At 42.2% G+C, this 21961-nt stretch overlaps 1 protein-coding gene across 1 annotated transcript in view; it reads right to left on the bottom strand.

Annotated features, from left to right (window-relative positions):
- Window positions 1–21961, bottom strand: part of PIAS1 (protein inhibitor of activated STAT 1) — a 123822-nt gene that overhangs the window by 9868 nt on the left and 91993 nt on the right. The window contains exons 8-11 of the mRNA XM_040969018.1: window positions 12239–12312; window positions 6178–6338; window positions 2120–2250; window positions 910–1090 (exon numbers count right to left, since the gene is read on the bottom strand). Coding sequence (XP_040824952.1) covers window positions 910–1090; window positions 2120–2250; window positions 6178–6338; window positions 12239–12312 — 547 coding nt within the window. The remainder of the gene's footprint in view (window positions 1–909; window positions 1091–2119; window positions 2251–6177; window positions 6339–12238; window positions 12313–21961) is intronic.

Here is a 21961-nt window from a genome sequence, read left to right as displayed (position 1 = left end):
CTGAATGACTTGATTCTAAGCTCAGAAGCACTTAACTCCTGGTCCGGTATCAATGTCCCCTACACCGTGGAATCTATAACAGGGCTATTTATGGGCTTCCCTTCTTTCTCTTACATTTTTCCTTCAGGCGTTACTGTTTGCTGGAAGATTTTTCAAATAACTCCTATTCCGTTTCAAAAGGCTACATGATTCTCTGGAGATGCACCCAGAAGGGGCACCTCTGCTTGTGGAGTTACCATAAGCCCCACAAAACACAACAACTCCCTGCCGGGAGTTCTCGATGGACGTCTGGGACTTGCAGTCTGGTGAAGCGTGCAGGGAGCACCGAGCGCTGCCTTTACCAGCCCTGCAGAGTGCTCGGCTCCTCACGGCCCCGCCTGTATCTACATCACATTGTCATGCATGTTTAGCACACAGCAACCATGGCACATAATCATCGAGACATAACTAATGGGAACTACAGGAACCACGTCTGCGAAACACAGGACACCGAGTCCTGTGGCCTAGGACGTCTTTGCCCTTCACTGCAGGTTCACAGGCACCCTGAAGCACAGGCTTACAGCAGCTAGTCTCCCTCCGTTTTTCATTTAAACACTAGACTTGAGTAAATCTTCCAGTGGACAGCACCAGGGTCATCTGGGAGCTTAGGGTAACACACCCTGTCCCTGCAGCCCTCCTCCTGACCCGGGGAGCAGTATGCACATTCCACAAGCTCTTAGTCAATCCCATCTACACTCAAGTTTGACAGTCACTTCATGTATTAGAATCTCAGAAGAATGTCACGCATTAGGAAAAACTTAAACAAATAAGAAAAAAGTCCAACCTACTCTGTTTGCTAAGTTTTATAGTCATTTAATTTGATGGGTTTTTAAATTTCACGAGTTTTTTTTCTAAAGTCACAGCACTTACCCTTTATTATTTAGTGGTGATGTGGGAGAAAGAGAAGGACAAGCCCTCTTGGCAGGCGGCTCGTCCTCCTCTTCATCGGAGGAACTGTCGATGGTTAGGTCGATCACCTCCACCTTCTTGTTTTTATTTGAGGACGAGTGGTGAGAAGCCACCTGATGCTCCAACGTTGAGGTCAGGCATCCTGAATGGGAATGGTTTAAAACAAAGGTGAAGCAGACCTAGGACTCTGCTGTCTTCCTCAGGGTCACTGCAGACTGATGTATCTATTAGTTTACAGTCACAATGTCGCTGCAGCCAGAGAGTGAAAAACCAACTACGTTTCATAAAGCTACTACTGATTATGAGCTGTTAAAGGATTAACTTAAAAGACAGTTGTGAAATAGGATAAACAAATATCACTTTGAATAAGTCATCTGAGAACAGATTATATATTATGTGCATTTGTTTATACAGCACCTAATATATTTAAGAAACAATGTGGTATTAAAAAAACAATAAAACAAAAACCAACAACTCATAGCTTCCTTCCAGCAAAAACATACTAAGAGCTAGGAGTGGAGGGATAAAAACAAAGATTTATTCACTCTGTACCAAGACTGTTAAAAGTTCACAAAGGGTACTGTTAAAGTCATAATTTTACAAAAAACTTGTTTTATTATTTTGAAATCTTTTGTCAGAAAAAATTAAAAGTAGGTAAGGAAGTAAATTTAAAAGCAGTTCTACAGGCCCAGCACAATAGCTTAGTGGCTAAATCTTTCTCTTACATGAGCTGGGATCCCAAATAGGCACTGGTTCTAATCCCAGCTGCCCTGCTTCCCATCCTGCTCCCTGCTTGTGGCCTGGGAGAGCAGCAGAGGACAGCCCAAAGCCTTGGGACCCTGCACCCGTGTGGGAGACCTGGAAGAAGCTCTTAGCTCCTTTCTGCCTTTGGATTGGCTCAGCTCTGGGAGTGAACCAACGGACAGAAGATCTTCCTTCTTTGTCTCTGCTTCTTTCTCTGTATACCTGATCTGCCTTTCCAATAAAAATAATTTTTTTTTTTAAAAAGCAGTTCTATTACTTTTTGAGCATTTAATGAAGAACTTAATAAAAATCACTGGAAATATCCAAAAATTGCTCATCTGTTGAAAAAAGCCAGCATGCATTCGGATACAGAAATGCAGGGCTTGCAGGCGCAGGAGGGGCCCACACCTGCAAAGCTTCCACTTACCATCAACGCCATTGTAGGACGCAGACACTTCCTGCACTTCCTTTTTCGACCTCATGGGTGCCCAGGAGCCATCCTCCTTAAACTGTATTTCGTCACAGTCTGTACAGTATTTTAGGATTTCCATAAATAAGCTGTAAGAAAAAGAAAACCGACCTTCGAGTATCCCATTTTAAATGCAGAAAAATTAGAATTATTATTGCTCAAAAAACCAATGTAGACCTCCCAGGTTTTACACAAATACAACGCGGTAAAGAGAAAAATAGAACAAGCAAAATTTGTTCTCAAAGTCTGGTGCTCAATAATAACTACGGTATGCTAACTAAGGAAGTAGCCATGAAAAAATGACATTTCTAAAGATTTCTAATAACTTAGAAAAATGTTTACAAAACGTAAGAAGAGGCCAAGAAAACAAAATGATGATTCAAAAATAGAGCTGTGTATGAGTTCCACATAGGAACAGTCATAGCGGTGACTTCAAGTTTTGTCCTTGGGTTTGTCCTTGGGTTTGGCACTGCGGCATAGCAGGTAAAGACTTGCAGCCAGCATCGCAAAGTGGCGCTGGTCATGCCCGGCTGCTTCACTTCCAGCACAGGTCCCTCCTAACGTGCCTGGGAGAGCAGTGGAGGATGGCTCAAGTGCTTGAGCCCCTGCATCCACACGGCAGACTGGGAAGAAGCTCCGCGCTTCCGACTTTGTCCTGGCCCAGCTGTCACTGCACTCATTTGGGGGCTGAACCAGCAGGTAGAAGATTCTCTTTCTAGTTCTTTTTATCTGTGCCCTTCATATAAGTAAATAAATCTTTAAAAAATATATTTTTCTTCATACTTTTCTATTTGGCTACAATAAGCAACTTTTTCTTTCTTTTTTAAAGATTCACTCATTTTTTTTTTTTACTGGAAAGTCAGATTTACAGAGTGAAGCAAAGACAGAGAGAAAGCTCCTCTATCTGCTGACCTGCCCAAGGAGCTGCAATGGCTGAAACTCAGCCAATCTGAAGCCAGGGACCAGGAACCTACCCCCACTGCCCCATCCTTAAGGCCTTGGGCCATCCTCCTCCACTGCCCAGCCCTGCCACAAGCAGGGATTCTGAAGGGAAGTGGAGCAGCCAGGACATGAACTGGTGCCGATATGGGATCCCAGGCGTGTAAGGCGAGGACTTTAGCCACCAAGCCACTATGCTAGGCCCACGATAAGCCACTCTTATTAGATAAATTGCCTCCATAATAAGATATCATGCAGACATTAAAAAAAAAAGAGAGATATTTACAAAGAATGTATAAAATCATGGTCAGGACCTGGCGCAGTTGCTAAAGTCCTTGCCTAGCACGTGCCAGAATTCCATATGGGTGCTGGTTCATGACCTGGCTGTTCTTCTTCCCCTCCAGCTCCCTGCTTGAGGCCTGGGAAAGCAGACGAAGACGGCCCAAAGCCTTGGGACCTGCACCCGCGTGGGAGACCTGGAAGAAGCTCCTGGTTCTTGGCTTCGGGTTGGTTCAGTTATGGCCATTGCGGCCACTGAGGGAATGAATCATCAGAAGGAAGATTTTTCTTTCTGTCTCTCCTTCTCTTTGTATATCTGTCTTTCCAATAAAAATGATAAATAAATATTTCTAAAAAATCAAGGTCAAATGCTTAATTATAAAGCTAAGCAAAACACAATAATAAATATTGTGAATATCAAACAACCCTAACGACATACTTAGAAAAAAGATCTAGATAACTTTAGGCCAAAAAAGTTTCCTTCCATTTTTCTAATTGTTCTAGAAAAGAATGTAAAAGTGCGTTTGTAGGGTTAGCATGGTAGTGTACAAAACTAATCTTCCGCCTGCAGTGCTAGGAACCTGCTAAGGGTGCTGGTGCAAATCTCAGCTTCTCCACTTCCCATCCAGCCCCCTGATGGTGGTTTGGGAAAGCAGCAGAGGACGCCTAAATCCTTGGGACCCTGAACTCACAAGCAGACGCAATGGAAAATCCTGGCTTTGGATCAGCCTATTTCAGCTATTTGGGCAGTGAAATCAATTAGATGGAGGCTCTCTGTCTCTCCCTCTCTCCCCCCTTTTTTTGTAATTCTGACTTTCAAGTAAAATAAATAAATCTTCAAAAAAAAAGTTTCTGGTTTCTGTGTGTATGCTTTAAACATTTATTTTTATTGGAAAGGGGGTGTTCAAGAGTAGAGACAGAGAAAGATCTTCCATCTACCGGCTCACTTTCCAAAGGGCTGTACTAACAGGAGTTAGCCATGTGTAAAGCAGGTGCCAGGAGCTTCCTCCTGGTCTCAGGTGGGTACAGGGTCCTAAGACTTGAACCATATTCTGCTGCTTTCCCAGGCCAAAAGTGAAGAGTTGGATCAGAAGTGGAGCAGCCGGGACACAAATTGGTGCTGATATGGGACGCCTGTGCTACAGGTGGAGGTTTAGTGTGCAACCCCACTGCATCAGTCCCGCGTTTGTGTTTACACCCGTTATTTCAAGGAGGAACATAACACTACGGAACGCACAGTGCGGGTAGCACAGTACGGCTCCAGTGAAGAGGCCGTGAGCACCAGCGCCTGAGGGACACAGCAGGGACACTTGTTTTGCAGGATTGCTATCTCTCAAGCTCTAGGTAATACTCGCATTATCAAAAATATTCAATTTCTGATTACTATTTCAGACTCCTGTGCTTTTCCAAAGGTGAGCCACCTTGAATATTTTGCAAGCCAGCAAAGGTAATACGCTTTAGTTGTCCTTTTCATCAGCTACTTTTACTCAGTGGCAAAAATGAAATACAAGAAAAAAAAAATCCAAAAGCTACAGAATAGGAATTAATTTCAAGGAACATCTCAAGATGTCTAGTGGGAACACAGAAGTATTAGTAACAAATACCTAATTATTCTGATGTAGATAAGGAAAAAGCAAAACAAAAGAGGAATAAGGAAGAAAAGGACGAGGACCTTGGGAAATGGGAGAACAAAGCAGGCTGCCATCTGAACAGAATCGCACTCCTCCCAGGCTGTCTGTGAGTGGTCACCACGTGGGGACAGACTCAGGAGAAACACATACCCTGCTTAGAACCACTGGTGCTTTGCATGGGGAAACATCAGGGAAGCGTTAAGAAGTGTGAATATTCTTTTCTTTTATTAGGATTTTAAAAAAAGATTTGTTTTATTTTTATTGGAAAGTCAGATATACAGAATGGAGGAGGGACAGAGAGGAAGATCCTCCCCAAGTGACTGCAAAGGCCAGTGCTGCATCGATCTGAAGCTAGGAGCCACGAACCTCCTACTGGTCTCCCATGTGGGTGCAGGGTCCCAAGGTTTTGGGCTGTCCTCAACCACTTTCCCAGGCCACAAACAGGGAGCTGGAAGTGAATGAAGCAGGTCAGCTGGGATTAGAACCGGTGTCCATATGGGATCCCGGTGTGTTTAAATTGAGGACTTTAGCCGCTAGGCCACCGCACTGGGCCCTTTTTAAAAGGATGTTTATTAGCCAAGCTTGGTGACTGCCAAGTCCCACTACACTCTTTAAACAAGAGTACATCATACTAACACTACTCAGAATCCTAATATCTTACTTTTTTTTTAAAGATTTATTTATTTATTTATTTTTTATTGGAAAGGCGGATATACAGAGAGGAGAGACAGAGAGGAAGATCTTCCATCCTTCCATCCGATGATTCACTCCCCAAGTGAGCGCAACGGCCGATGCTATGCCAATCCGAAGCCAGGAGCCTCTTCCGGGTCTCCCACGCAGGTGCAGGGTCCCAAAGCCTTGGGCCATCCTCCACTGCTTTCCCAGGCCACAGGCAGGGAGCTGGATGGGAAGCAGGGCCGCCAGGATTAGAACCGGCGTCCATATGGGATCCCGGGCGTGCAAGGCGAGGACCTTAACCACTTGCGCCATCGTGCCGGGCCCCTAATATCTTACTTTGAAAACAATGATTTCTAGAATCATGAAAATCTTACAAAAGCTTAACTTAGAAAACAGTATTACTAGAATTATTATTCCAAGTTCAAAGGGATCACCAACTTGGGGAACAGATGTCATTTCAACGCACAAAGAAAAACTAAATTGACATACCCATCAATAATAAGGTGTTCATACGGAGCCTTCTTATCACAGACAGGACAGACCCAGGTTGGTTTTTTCTCATTCATCTGAATGTAAAGAGTTGCATCAAAGCACTGCAGGTGGGAACAGGTAAGCGCCCGGCACGGAATCGTCAGCCGCATTTTACCAAGCTTTAAGAGGGGAGAGAGAGCGAGTGTTAGACCCAACTGTTCTCTGAAATTTAAGCTCTGATAAAAATTTCCTGACACACAATAGAAACGTGTTCTAACTTAAAGCACAGTGCATTTACTTTGTATCAGTGTGAAAGAACATTCAATGCATTCTCTGTGAAACATAGCTACAGGTTATAACAATTACATGATTTCTTTCGACACCAAACACATGAGCATGCAAAGCCCACAGCAAAGGTTATTTATTCCAATTCAGAGCCTACAGATCAAGTTTTGGTGGGAAGGGCAATGAGCCCCTTGAAATCATACACAAAGTATAAGCACTTTTCTGAAGAATATTTCCTCCAAATTCTTAAAGTAGTTCCTGATACCGCAAAAGTCAAGGACCACATAACTATGGATTAGAAAAAGGAAAAGAATGCTTTACTGAATATTGAAGAGACAGAATATCCACTATCAGGTTTACTTCTGAACGAAAGCAGTTCCCAGGAGAAAGCAATGCATAGCAACCCTTGCCTGTGCAGGCTCACACACCTGCCGTGTGGCAGCTCTGAGGAGGTAGCCGGGGCGGCATCCTGGTTCACCCTTCCCCGGCAGCAGCCGCACAGGTAAGGCAGCCAACAGCCCTGGACTGCTAGCCTGTCCCGCCTGTCGGGAGACTTCTCTCCCGGCCTGCAGGTATTGCTTCAGCTGACACACACTGAGCCTATCCCTTGAACAGATGATCTCCCTCTGGGTCTCAGAGCAGCTAAACTTTGGCCCAAAGCAGAGTTTCAGAGACCTGCTGCATCTCAGCTTCCTTCTCCAGCTCATCAAGTACCACCGGGGCCCGAACGTGCAGACCGGCCACATGGCATAGTTACCTACTCTGTCACCACATTACTTGAAAAATACCTGGCAAAGATTTCCCACATATACCTACATTTGAACAACAGAAATGCTGGAAAAGGATATGAGCTTAATGATGAAAAGATTTTTGGCTTAGAGAATTTCAGGGAAACGTGCAATTTCCTAGTCTACCAAGGAAATTAACTGTCATTTGGAGCCCCAAATTATTGTTTTGGCACTAATGATTTACTGTGCCTTTAGGAAAGGCACTTAACCTTTCTGGGCCTCTTTTTCTATCTCTAAAGTAACACTGCTTCCTTTCGACTCCAACTGGACATAGTGATAAGGAATAAAAAAAGGATTCTGAATTATGTATTTTTCAAAAATTAGCCCAACGTAGCCTGTCACTGCCTGTACTTCCAGTGCCACTTCGCAGAGCTCCATCAGTCCGCTTTATCTGCGTGCTGCTTCTGACGGAACGAAGCTGAAGTCAGCTCCTGGTGCCCAGGCCGGGAAATGCACCTGCTACACCACAGGTGACAGTCCTGGGCAGTGATCAGACTTGGCTGTGCACGACAAGCGGCTCCGAGAGGCACTATCCCTGAGGAGTGCGCAGGTCATCTGCAGCATTTCTCTGCCTTGGTTTGAATTCTTGCCCCAGCTCTTCACTGTGTGAATTCTGAATGCTATTTAGTCATTTGTAAGGGGGTAAGAATAGCATTTATACAGCAGAATTGAGAAGATTAAAATATGTTTATATAGGATTATAGCATAATAGCAGGCTAATATTCTCTGCCTAAGGCACTGGATGCCATGTGGGTGCTGGTTTAAGTCCTGGCTGTTCCACCTTTGATCTGGCTCCTTGCTAATGTGCCTGGGGAGGCAATGGAGAATGGCCCAAGTACCCATTGTGGGAGATGAGAAGAAGCTCTTGGCTCCTGTCTTTGGACAGACCCAGCTCTGGCCATTTTGGGAGTGAACCAGCAGATGGAGGCTCTCTCTCTGTACTTCTGCCTTCCAAATAATAAAAAATAAATATTTAATAAACGGTTTATTACACAGTGCCTAGTACACCGTAAGCCTCCAGTAGAGTCACCAGTATTTATTATAATACAGCAATCCATTTGGTTTAGATAATTTTTGCCGGATAGGAAACCCACCCAACTCCAGCTCAACAATTCTGCTCTGTGCCCACAAAGCATTGAACAGCTTCATTATGCTGACTACACTTCTAGCAAATGTTTACAATTTGGTTTACACGAACACCTGACAAAAAGGAAAAGAAATAAACCAGTTCCTTTAACAGAAAAACTCTCACCTATTCATATCCTGAAACATTTTCCAAGTAACAATCTGTTTTGGAGTGCCAAAGTAAATGTTTATATCTGAAGTAAAATCTTAACTTACTTGTGAAGTGTCAACTTCTACTGAGTTGGTATTTTTGCTGCTGCCTTACCACTAAGTTACAGAAACCAGAGACTAAACCCCCAAATACAGTGACAGTACACAAGGCTCATGAGCTGTTCAGAAAGACAATGGGTGAGATAATGTTTCAGAATCCATGTCATAGTTCACAAATTTTATATCCTGAGAATCAGCTATTCCCCAAGTCTTCATCTTAGGCACCTCTAGCTCTATAATCTCCACACAGCAGATCTTTCACACAACAGAACAACTCTGAGGTCTTCACAATCAGCTGCACCGACAGGTGACCCTCTGAGTTTTTAGGCAACACGGACTAGTGAATGGTGCAGGGAAAATATTTATAAATAGGCACAGGAAAGGAGACGCTCAAATGAGTTGCAACACAAGTGTCAAGCTCTGAAAAACCGTAAAAATAGCTTGTTATATGATAATCCTCATATTCCCAATTTAAAAAAAAATCACTAGAATTTAAATATTAATTACTAAATGTTAATCAGTAAAATCTGACAAATGGACACTGATTTTCTCTAACCTGAAAAGAGGCTAATCTTTGGAGGTAGTAGATATTTGAAGCATCTGCCAATAAACCCAATTAACAACTCTGAGAAGTAGTTTCAATGCCTCTAACCTTACCATTAGTGACTAACGACACTGCGAGAGAAAACACTCAAGTGACAAGTTCAACCAGAATAAATTATATCAAAAGAACCCCCAAATGACAATAAAATGTGTACTTTTTCCTTGCACAAGGACAGGAAGACGTATGCTAGTAGGAATAGTTTTACAACTTTTTCATAGTAATAAATTTCATTAATTTCCAAAGAAATTTTTCTTTTATCAACTAAGATGATTTATGTTGACATTACAGGCCTGCAGAGTAATCTCATGATGTGGGTTCTCAAAAGATTCTTCTAGCTCTATTTTTAATAAATCACAACAAAAAATTTACAAAGGGCAAAATCATGGTTAGCTATCTTGGTTGTCGCCAGCTAAATGGCACATGAACAACTGCAACCCACAGATTTGGGGCTGAGCAGATCCCAAGCACAATTTCTATGTACAGTGACACATTCAGATTCACGTATTTCAATGGGAACAAATCTCTTTCTAGTCCATAAATTTGATATATAGATGAACTATCATTACTTAAATTTGTTTCTCAGCAACAATAATATATGACCTTATTATTTCAGAATAAGTGAAAGAATTATCCATTTAGCCAGCTAGAAACCTATGAGTGTAGTACAACTATAGATTATTATATAGAGAGCTATTCTTCCCATAGTCTCAATTTTTAAAGATTCATTTATTTATTATCTGCAAAGCAGATTTATAGAGAGAAGGAGAGCCACAGAGAAAGATCTTCTACCTGCTGTTTTACACCTCAGGTGGTTGCAATAGCCAAAGCTGAGCTAATCAGAAGTCAGGAGCCAGGAGCTTCTTTCAGGTCTCCCACATGGCTGCAGCGGCCCAAGAACTTGAGCCATCCTCCATTGCTTTCCCAGGTCATGCCAGGGAGTTGGATCAGAAGTGGAGTAGACAGGATACAAACCACAGCCCATGTGGGATGCCGGCGTCACAATAGTAGACGTAGGCTATTAAACCACGGGGCCAGCACCTATCATCTGAATTTTTAAAACAGCATCAATTATGTACTGTGAAAACTGTTGGAACTAAAGAGGAAGAATCAGGATGACATGAAAAATTCTTAAAAGTTGTACCCACTAAATGGAGATGCAAAGAGTAAAAATGTGACTAACATTTTTATTGTACAGATAAGATTGCTTCAACTATAAAAATCAAATTCATTCCACAAATTAAAACTTGAGACTTAGACTGGAGAGTTTGCCAAGTATTTCATAGAAATGTTATTAATACCATATATATTAGAATAATGCAAACTGCTTAGTGAGAATGCAGGAAAAAGACATTTCCCCTAGATTGCAATTAAAAACAGACCTTACATGTTTTCTGAAATTATCACATTCTCTGAATTGAGTTAACAAAGAAATGAGGTGGTTGGTACCATGTAGAGGCGAGTACCTAAGTCAGCATTTGAGGGAAAGAAGGTAAGATTAGGTGCATTACTAATTTTTTTTAAGAAGTTCTAGGAGGCAGCATGTGACGTAGGAGGTAAAGCTACTGCTTGAACACTTGGCACCCCATAGAGATGCCAGTGAGTCACAGCTCCATGCCTGGGGAGAAGTGGGAAAAGCAGGGGAGGAGGGCCCAAGGCCCCATCCCCACGTGGAGACCTTGATGAAGCTCCTGGCTCTGGCTGGCCCCGTCCCGACTGTTGCAGCCAGCTGGGGAGTGGACCAGTGTTTGGAGACCTCTGCTTAAACTTTCTCTCTGTTAAGTTGCCCCTTGCAACAAATAAATCTTAGTGTTTTTTCTTTTTAAGTTTTATCTTCTTCCCAAATGTTTTCCATGCTTTCCAAATATTTTTTTTTTAAAGTTCAAATTACTTTTACAGCATAGGCTGCTAAAAAACATTTATCTGATTCTTAAAAGAATTTTTAACAGTAGAAAAAGTTGGAGTAAAAAATTTTCTTTAAGAAAAAATACTGGCTCTAAAGAGGAATAAAATGAGAAGTTACAGAAAGATTGAAATACAATGACAGGACTTGGTCTATTAACTTATTATATTTCTTTCTATAACTTAGAAAAGTTTAATAATTAGCAAGATTTCCTTAAGCACACACTCAAAAATTTTTAAATGGTTTTAAAGTATATACTATATTTTAAATCACAATACTAAAATTAAATTAGGAGTTAGCTTGTTCACATTGTGTTTAAGGCTTTATAAATCACAAAATACAGATGCAGGACAAATAACATTTAACGTCTATTTATGTTGTTTTGTATCTTGAAGAATTCCACAGCATCACTGACACCTGGATGAGGAGATTTCGGGCAGGCTTGCCTAAACAGAGTAGGCAAATCAGGAAACAGCTGTGTCCTTTCATTCTCCACACTTTCTCCCCTATTTAGTTAGGCTCCGTTTGGTTAGTCATTAAACAAAAGGTAATCAAAATGTCAGGATAATTTACTATTAATTTTTTATATGTTTGCACATAAAAGCCATATCTAACTGCCATCGCTAATCCTTGTGGTACCAACATCAAATCAGTACAGAAATAAACCAAAGGATACATTTTTGGGAGATATTTCTACTACAGGTTTAACAATTTTGTTGTTTTCATGTCAAATATTCATTTCATAGAAACTACCAATTTTTGACATCTTCTGGTTTAAAACAAGCTTAATTATTTTGACATCCATAGCAAGTGAAATTATTTAAGATGAGCAGAACAGTTTTTAATTGACAGGTTCTTATCATGTCACTTTGGGCAGTGGTTCCGCTGGATGTGTGAGTGATCATGGCTACAGTTTTATTCAGAAAAGTACTCTTTTACAAAGCAAAGTTCGATAAACAGTCTGAGCCAACAATCATTTTTTATTTTGAGATTTTATACTTCAGTTGGAGACATTAATCACAAGCAATATTTTGGTATGTCTTACAAAGAATACAAAATTTTAAAAACCTTTATAGTCTACCCACACCCAGGTGTCACCCATTTTCCATACACTGTAACAAACCCTGGCATTTTACACATCAAGAGCAAGCATTGGTTCACACTTACTGGGCACAGCAGGGACACCCTTAGGCTGGTCGTAGCTATTTCACTGTCTGGATCTGCAGTCAATTTCTCTTTTACTGAAATTCATTGAATAGAAAACAAACAAACAGAACAATTTTATTAAAATAGATTCATTACTGATGCAATATTTGAAAATAAGGAACTTAAAAATAAAAAACTTAATGATCCCTTTTCTTCATAGTTCTTAGGATAACATTTTCTTTCTTCTAAATCACAACTAATATATTTGGACTCTTATTTCAAAGGAAATTAATAAACAACTCTCATAAAGGCTACCAGTTTTTGAAAGCTCAGATAATAAAGCATTCGTTATATAATAATTTGAATTTCAAATTATGAAAAGGAAACATTCCAACTGCTTTTTCTTAACCGCATTATTTGAGATCTACACTGAGTTACCACCTATCAAATAGCTGTGCTCCTCGGGCAAGCCAAGCCTCCTGCTTCAGCTCAGGGGCACGAGGACCCACACTCGACAATCTTCCGTCGTTCTATCAGGAGGCAGCAGTAGCCACTTAGCTTTTCACAGCTCTTCCCCTCTCTAGCATTTACTAGAAGAGATGCTGTACTTCCCACCTGTCCACCTGTGGCTTTTGCTACCATGGAAACCCTCAATCCAGAACAGTGACAAATAGCATAGGTGAGACGGGAAAGGCTTCCATATCCTGATAATGTAAAAAATAGCCCTGCAATCATTTTTAAGCCTATATTGTGTAAGGGGCTCTAACTGGAATGGTTGGGTGTGTAATCAATCGTGGAACTTCAGAGCAGTGACAACTATGACTAGACAGACACCATGAAGTAGAGAGGAAGAAGTATCCAGGCAAGTGCCAAGTGGAGTATCCTAAGATGGTCTGATCCTGGGATAATCTACCCAGCTCTACATAAAATTAGTAGATTCTGATCAAAACAACATCAAAATCATTAACAGAATTTTCTAATCTATAATTGTTTACTCAGTCAGAAGGGAAAGACATGAGCGACATGCCAAGCTAGAAAGTCATTTGGGACTTGAAAATTCCAAATTTCCAGGATTCATGTGTTTCACAGACTGACTCTAACATTCAAAATGAAATAAAATCCTTGGTTCTTAATGTGAAAATAAAGCCACTATAACACCTTGTCAATTAATACCATATATAAATTATGAATAAAAGTCTGCCATTGTTAGCCCTTTCTTATAAAGACACTTTGAAGATTATTTTATTGGGGTTGGTACTGTAGCACAGTGGGTTAAGCCACCACTGCAGCATAGGCATCCCATTTGGATATGCTCCACTTCCCATCCAGCTCCCTGCTATTATGGCTGGCAAAGCAGCAGGTGATGGCGGAGGTGCTTGGGTCCCGTACCCATGTGAGAGACCCAAAGGAAACTCTTGGCTCCTGGTTTCGGCTGGGCCCAATCTAGCCATGGGGCCATTTTGAGAGTGAACCAGTACATGGAAGACTTCTCTCATTCTCTCAATCCCTTTTCCTCTGCCTCTCTGTCCCTGTAACTCTTTCAAATAAAAACAAAGTAAAATCTTAAAAAAAAAAAAAAAAAGGAATACTATCTTCTTAAGGACAACAAAAAATTACCATAAAAACACTCAGATATTTTTCTAATATGCTATGATGATTAATTTTAGGTGTCACATGACTGGATTAAAGGACTCATGGATTATTTCTAGGTATATCTATGAAGGTATTTCCAAAAACTGGGTCCCAGGACATGGATCCCAAGGGGAAGCTCTGACCTTAAGATGTCATTCACTTGGCTGAGGGCCTGGACAGAACAAAGGCCGATTCATGCTTCCTCTTGGAGCTGCCCACTTCCCTCTTCCGCCCTTGGGCATCAGAACTTGGGGTTGTTCAGCCTCTGGAAGCTGGCATTCGTACCAGTGGACCCTAGACCTTCAGGTTTTCAACCTTAACACAGAGTTTGGCCTCCTTGTTTGTGACGCCCCATACCTTGGCCTGAGCTATACTAGTAACTTCCTTTCAGATGCTACATTGAGGGACATCTCAGCCTCCATACCTGCATGCACCCATTTCTCCTAATATTCCCCTCTGATGTTCCTCTAAATATCCTTAGTGTTCTGTTTCTCTGGAGAATTCTAACACACTAGTCATTCTCCCAGCCTTGAGCAACTACCTGCTCCTTGCTCCCCAGCATCTTTCCCACACACAGCAATGGGGACTTATAAAGAAGCAATACCACAGATCATAGTATCAACCTTATATAAGACAAATCTCAGTGTTTAGTACTTAGAAAGGAAATTAAAGTAGAAGAGGTCATGTAAGTGCCTAGGACCTATAGCCAACCTAGAAAAGAACTCAGCTTTAGTTTAGGTACTAGATCTCTCCATTCCCCAGTTTCATCATGTGGTAAAAGGGAATAATCATACATCATAACACCACTTTGACGATTAAGTAAATTGATACAAGTGCGATGTTTTTGGACACTCTAACACCATATTCAATAACCATTAGCTACTGTCAGTTAAAAACGTGACTGCGTGTTCACTTTCTCTGAGAAGTAAACTTTTCTCTGAAATTATGTCAGAATGCTTACCAGTTTATATCAAAAAGAAAACAACACCTTTGCCATTATAGGCCTAATCTTGATCAATCCTTCCTTGTAAAATACTTTCAGATCGCACAAAGATCTTTATTGGACTGAAGCTACAGTGAGCCACAGTTACAATTAATCTTGTGCTTGTTCGTTTTTATAATGAGTTATAAGTTAATCACATGAGGCTGTATATGAAGTTAATTAAAATTTTAAAAGCATTCTTTAGTTATAGTAGGTACATTTTTCTTCTTCCAGATTTACTTTTGTGTATTCGAAGGTAGAGAAACAGAGAGAGAGGGACAGAGACAGTGAGTAAGATCTTTCATCTTCTGGTTCACTCTGACAAACAGCCACAGTGGCTAGCTCTGTGCCAGGGCAAAGTCAGAATCCCAGAGCTGCTTCTGGGTCTCCCATGTGGATGCAGGGTCCTGGGGTCTCAGACCATCCTTCACTGCTTTCCCAGGTGCATTCTCAGGGAGCTGCATCAGAAGTGGAGCATTCACACTTTCAACTGGTGCTCTAGTGGGATGCTAGCACTGCAGGCAGTGGCTTAATCCTCTAGGCCCTAACACTGGGCCCCAGTAGGCACATTTTAAGTGCTTAATTGCCACAGGTTGCTGGTGGTTACGATAGGGGTAACTGTTCTGTAGAACAATTCTTTGATTGCTATGTTTTGAAATGATGCGTATCAGTCCCTATCCCAGCCGCCCCCTCCTTTGTTTTACAGGCAAGGGTACATATGCCAGCTTTTACTCTAGATCTCTTTTTCTTTTTTCAGTCTGTTTCAATGAAGACAGAACATCAACCAACTCCTGCCCAAAGAAGCCCACAGTCAGCAAGCTGGTCAAGTGGAGAGCTCAGCTCCAAAGTGCTCTGCTGGAGGTGTGCTTGGGGAGCAAAATCAGAGTCACCTCCTCTCCTGTGGGGCTTCTGAGGCGCCAGGGGAGAAAGCAGAACACCACGGACGAGAGGCAGGCGAAGGGCTGAGCAGGGAAGCTCCAAAGGGTTGAGAGGAATTCTCAACACTGAAGACAAGTATCCCCTTTTTGGAACGTAATGCATGAGAAGGTGTGAACAGAGAAGAGAGCAAGCAGATAGCACCTCCTGGAGCATCCATGTGTCAGTCCAAAGAAGCCGGAGTACAGGGATGCATTATTTAAGAATAATTTTTTAAAGTAAAGGCAGTATGTGAGAGTTTAAACAAGGGCAATACTGTTTACTATCGAACATGTAAGTCTGACTGGACTTGGTGATTTCAGTTTAAAACCCTTGATTCCGAGGGATCAGTGGACTGCCCAGGTGAAGGCACATAGATGGAGGAAGACCTGAATGAGCATAAGGACTCTCACAGTGCAGTGCCAGTTTAAACCCCTATTCACAGAAGGTACACAGGAAAGTGAAGCAAGGATGAAACAATAGGGAACACCAACATTTAGGAAGCTTTTCTCAGGGGAATCCATTAAAGGCAAGTGATGGAAAAGATAAGAGAAAAGGAAGGAAGGCACTTCAAGGAGAAATCAGCTGGTATCAAACACAGAAGTATCCAAAATAGAAAATAAGGAGATATATTTTAAGTTTAGCAGTGCAATAATGGGTGGCTGGCCTGAACAGACGTATCTTAAAATGTACAAATAGTAAGTGTAAAAAATGCTCAATATCATGAATCATTTGGGAAATGTAAGTCAAAACCACGGTGAGGGTGAGCACTGGGGTGTAGCACATTAAACCATCACCTGCAGTGCCAGCATCCTTATAGGCACCAGTATCTTGGATGCTACACTTGCTGCCCAGCTCCCAGTTAATGTGCCATGGAAAAGTACTAGAAGATGGTTCAAACGCTTGGGTCCCTGAAACCATGTGGCAACACAGATGAAGATACTGGGTCTTGGTTTCTGGCCCAGCCCTCACTACTGAGGTCACCTGGGGAATGAACCAGCAGATTAACATTCTCTCTCTTGGGCCCTGGCAAGGTAGTCTAGTGGCTAAAGTCCTTGCCTTGCATGAGCCCCTGGGATCCCATATTGGCACTGGTTTGTGTCCCAGCTGTTCCACTCCCTGTCCAGCTCCCTGCTTGTGGCCTGGGAAAGCAATCAAGGACAGCCCAAAGCTTTGGGACCCTGCACCTGCGTGGGAGATCTGGAAGAGCTCCTGTCTTCAGATGGGCTCAGCTCCGCCCATTGTGGCCGCTTGGCGAGTGAGTCAGTGGACGGAAGATTTTTTTCTCTGTCTCTCGTTTCCTCTGTAAATCTTTATAAAATCTTCAAAACCTTTTAAAAAATCTTAAAAAGAAAAAAAATCTCTCCTTCAAATAAAAATTAATAAATCTTTTTTCTTTTTTAATTTAAAAACCACAACGATACATTTCACTCCAGCTAGAATGGTAATTATCAGCAGAGTGGTCTGGGACAGCAGCTGGAGCTCCGGCACGAGGCGCCCACCTCCTGTCACAGAGGGTCTGATTGGAATCTTTGCTCCTCTGCTTTGGGAGATAGGGGGAGGGGATTCAAGCACCGAGTCCCTGACATTCATGTGCGAGGTCTAGATGGAGCCCAGGTTCCTGGCTTTAGCCTGAGTCTGCCCTGGCTGCTGTGGGCACCTGGGATGTGAACCTTCGGGCAAGAGAGCTCTCCTGCTCTAGCTCTCTTTCTGCCTTCTAAACAAAATGAACATAAATAGTTGTTTGTTTTAAAGAATGGCAATTATCAAAAAGACAAACGATAACAAACATTGATGAGGACAAAAAGGGAAACTTCTGATTCAGACTGCAAATTAGTACAGATTGGAAAGAGCATGGAGGTTTACTCAAAAGACCAGAAATAAAAGTGCTATATGATCCAGCCGTCCCTTGACTGGTTATTTAACTACAGGAAATGAAATCAGCAGACCGAAAAACATCTGTATTTCTGTGTTTATTTCAGCACTAGTCACAACAGCCAGGATAAGGAATCAACCTAGGCTCTACTAACAAACAGGCAACACAAATACACAATGGAATACAATGTAGCCATAAAAAGGAATAACTGTCACATGCAGAAACATGAATGAAGCTTAGAGATTATTACGTTAAATAATGTAAGCCAGGCACAAAAAGATAAATACCACCTGTTCTCATATGAGAAAGCTACAGGGTTGTTAAGAGCAAAATATGGTAATTAGAAGGTGTGAAGGGGGAGACAGAGTGAGGAAGGTTAACACGGACAGAACACAACTGAACCACAGCTCCAAAGAATAACAATAGTTGACAACAATCATTATTTTTAAAATGGTTAGCAGAAAAGACTCTGAATGTTTCCAACGTAGGGCAATGATAAGTGCATTTGGTGACAAATAGAACAGTTATCCTGATCTGATTATCATATACACATGTACATTTAGTATATGTCAATAAGAATCTATTTTTAAAAGAAGAAATTACGATGACAAAAGGAAGAAGAGGAAGTTCTCTCTGGTGAGGAGCTTGTTCACCTAGTTTCTTAAAAAAGAGACTTGATAGGGAAGCGACAGCCGGAACCCACACAGAGAAAAGTGTGGGTTTGCTTTGTGGACTGTCACAACAATCACGTCGCCCAGTGCCACCAGGAGCCAAGACTCCTCCGTGACCATTCTTCTTCTCCACTGTTCACACATTAACCAATACAACTTTTACCCTTGAATGCTTCTCAAAACATACTTCTCTCATCACTGTTACTACTTCAGCTTAAGACACCCCTCTCTCTAAGGCGTACAATCACAGCAGGTGCCTGAGTTGGCCTCGCAGAACTGGTTTTGCATTGCTCCCCTCCAACTTCAATTAGTCCCTAAAGCCAGGTTCACATTGTCCCAATGCGATGATGTCATTACTCTCCTTAAAAACCCTCCCATGGCTCACGACCATCTGCCTCCACGCAGTCCACACGCCTGTCTGCACCTCTGCTCTGGTTGCTCTCCTGCTCTGCTCCTTCCATGGCCCCTCCCCATGGGTCTCATCTTCCCAGCTTGGAGTTTAATTCTCCTTGTCCTTACAATCCAGCCATAAGCATCACGGCTGACTGTACCCCTGCTGCACCTCTGCTCAGCTCCCTTTTTCTTCAAGGCACACATCTAACTGTAACTCAACAACAACCCTTATCATCAATCACTGACTTTCCATTAGACTGCAAACTTCTAGCACACACAGAGAAGTATGTCTTGCTTACTGCCATATTTTCATATTCTACACCTGCACGTGTAGACAGTATGTTTTCTTAAATGAGATGAACAAACAAAAGATTCGCTTTGAGCAGGAAAAGGGACCCGTGACAGAGAAGTCTCTACAGTAAACTGGATACAAACACAGGAAGGGGAACAGTAACTGATGGCGCTGAGGGAGAGAACTGACTTCCTTTATCTGATGTCTTGCTTTGGTAGGGCTTTGGTGAAGAGAACTAGGCTTGAGTGAAATACGTCTGAGGCGTAAGTATCTGCTGAAGGAAGAGCACAGAAGGGAGGGGAACTTGCCCAAGAGTTAGTACAAGGACTGCTTTTGTGATAACTGCAAAGGAATAGTTCTATATCAAAGTAGAAAGCATGAGCTGGCATGGTGGGACAGTGGGAAGCTACCAACTGAAACGCCAGATCCAACTGGGAGCTGGTTCCTAATGCAGTTGCTCCATTTCTAGCTCCTTACTAACAGCCTGGGAAAGCAGCGGAAGATGGCCCAAGCATCAGGAAGATGACATGCCACCCATGTGGGAGACTTGGAAAAAGCTCTTGGTTCTTGGCCTCAACCTGGCCCAGCCACAGCCACTGGGTCCTCCTGAAGACTAAATCAGCACATGGGAGGGTTTTCGCTCTTTCTCTTCATCTCTGTAACTCCAACTTTCAAATGAATGAATATATTTTTTTAAGGTAAAAACCACAAGATCAACATCTACAAAATCAAGTGAATCAGAGAATCGATTTCTCTGTAAAAAAACTAAGTGCTATCAACTTTATTCCTTTAAGAATGTAGTACCTGGTTTAACTAATGAAACTTCATTAATAAAATTTATCTGTAAGTGTAAGAATGACTTACAATGAACACTTCTAAGTAATTTGATTCTTCAAAATTGTCTGAGATTTTCCTTTGACACATTATTTTAAAAGCTATTTTAGGTGCACAACTAATTTGCTGAGAAAGTTTATTTATTTTTTTATTGTGAAGTTAAATATACAGAAAGGAGGAGAGACAGCAAGATCTTCCATCTGAGGATTCATTCCCCAAGTGGACTGCAACAGCTGGAGCTGAGCTGATCCGAAGCTAGGAGCCAGAAGCCTCTTCTGGGTCTCCCACGTGGGTGTAGGGTCCCAAGGCTTTGGGTCATCCTCAACTGCTTTCCCAGGCCACAAGCAGGGAGCTGGGTGGGAAGCGGGGCCTCCTGGATTAGAACCGGTGCCCATATGGGATCCCAGTGGGTTCAAGGCAAGGACTTTAGCTGCTGGGCCTAAAAGTTAACTCTTTAGTTGTAGCAGTTCTTTAATTACAACAAATTTCATCCAAGTTAGTGTCCCATTGGAACCCTATGCCAATAAGCAGGACACCAACTGTTATAAAAATCTCAGGTCATGTGCAACTTGGAGATTTTGAATCAAGTATCTTTGGGCTGCTCAACAATCAGTGGTTTCTTAGAGAAAAAACAATTCCTGGGTCACCATCCAACTCTCCCTCCAGGTGGCGATACAGCTACAAGTGGAGAAAAGAAGAACTTGAGCAAAGACATATTGCACTGTCTTTTAAGGAAGACATGTCTCCTTTCCTCCAGGAGCCCTGCTATCTCCTTGTTCCTGCCAATGGTGTCTCCCTTCCCCCAGGCCCCAAGCCACCAGAGTATTGTCATTTTAGCCTTCTATCACATGTCAAGGAATCACCAAAACCTCAACTCAGAATTACTGACATTTAAAGAACAGAAAACTCCTTTCAATGAGCTCTTAGGGGTACAGTGATAGGAGTTGTGGGACCTTTCACTCTGATATAGAAACGAGAAGGGGGTAAAAGTTTGGGCATAAAAGGAATGAAAGCAAAACAGATTTACTACTTAAGCTCTTTATTATAACAGTGTTCCCAATTACAAATCATTAGTGGGTTCCATTAATCAACTCACCCCTAGAATATTTAGCAGACAGATACCTAACTATCACCTATAAAAAGTTTTGCTCCTGGGTCCGATGCAATGGCTCTGTCGCTAAATCTTTGCCTTGCATAGGTTGATATATATAGGCACTGGTTTGTATACTGGCTGTTATTTTTCCCTTCCAGCTCCCTGCTTGTAACCTGGGAATGCAGTCGAGGACGGCCCAAAGCCTTGAGACCCTACCCACATGGGAGGCCTGGAGAAAGCTCCTGGCTGTTAGCTTCGGATTGGCTCATCTTCGGCCATTGCAGCCACTTGGACAGTAAACCAGCAGGTGCAAGATCTTTCTCTATTTCTTTCTCTCTGTAAATCTGCCTCTCTAATAAAAAATGAAGTAAATCTCAACAACAAAAAAAAAAGTTTTGTTGCTGGTGTAGGTGCAATGGCACAATGGGTAAAGCCTCAGTCCACCGTACCAGCATCCCGTATGGGCACTGGTTCTAATCCCAGCTGCTCCACTTCCAATCCAGCTTCTGGCTAATGGCAGGGAAGGCAATTGAGGATGGCCCAAGATTCGGGACCCTGTACCCATGTGAAAGACACAGAAGAAGCTCTTGACTTTGGAGAGGTCCAGCTATGGTCACTGCAGTCATCTGAGGAATAAACCAGCAGACAGAAATCTTTCTCTCTTTTCTCTTTGTTGTAACTGCCACTTCCAGTAAAAATAAATGTTATTGTTACCTAAATATTCAACCCTCACTCTCAAGCCAGTCATGAGCCACATACACTAAACAAAGAACTTCTCTGGAAAGGTCACTAACCTGAGGCCCTCACCCTCAAAAACCGGAGGCTGGGTCCATTCCTTTGCAGACTTTACTTATAGCTCAGGTAAAATAAACCATCCAGTAAATCACTTTGGAGAGGTTTTGGAAATCATATGATACAAATCTCTTCTTACAGATTAGGAACATGAGGCTCAAGTGCTGATTGATTTGTCCACAGCCAAACTCCTTTCATTGACTGTTCCTACCATGAGTCGGTACATTCCGCTAATGCATGCCAAGATTTCCTTCCCCACTCCAG

Source organism: Ochotona curzoniae, unplaced genomic scaffold, assembly GCF_017591425.1.
Source record: "Ochotona curzoniae isolate NIBS_2020 unplaced genomic scaffold, NIBS_Ocur_1.0 scaffold_4701, whole genome shotgun sequence".
Classification (NCBI taxonomy): Eukaryota; Metazoa; Chordata; class Mammalia; order Lagomorpha; family Ochotonidae; genus Ochotona; species Ochotona curzoniae.
The sequence above is the reverse complement of the archived record's forward strand: the minus strand, read 5'-3'. Positions and strand labels throughout refer to the sequence as shown.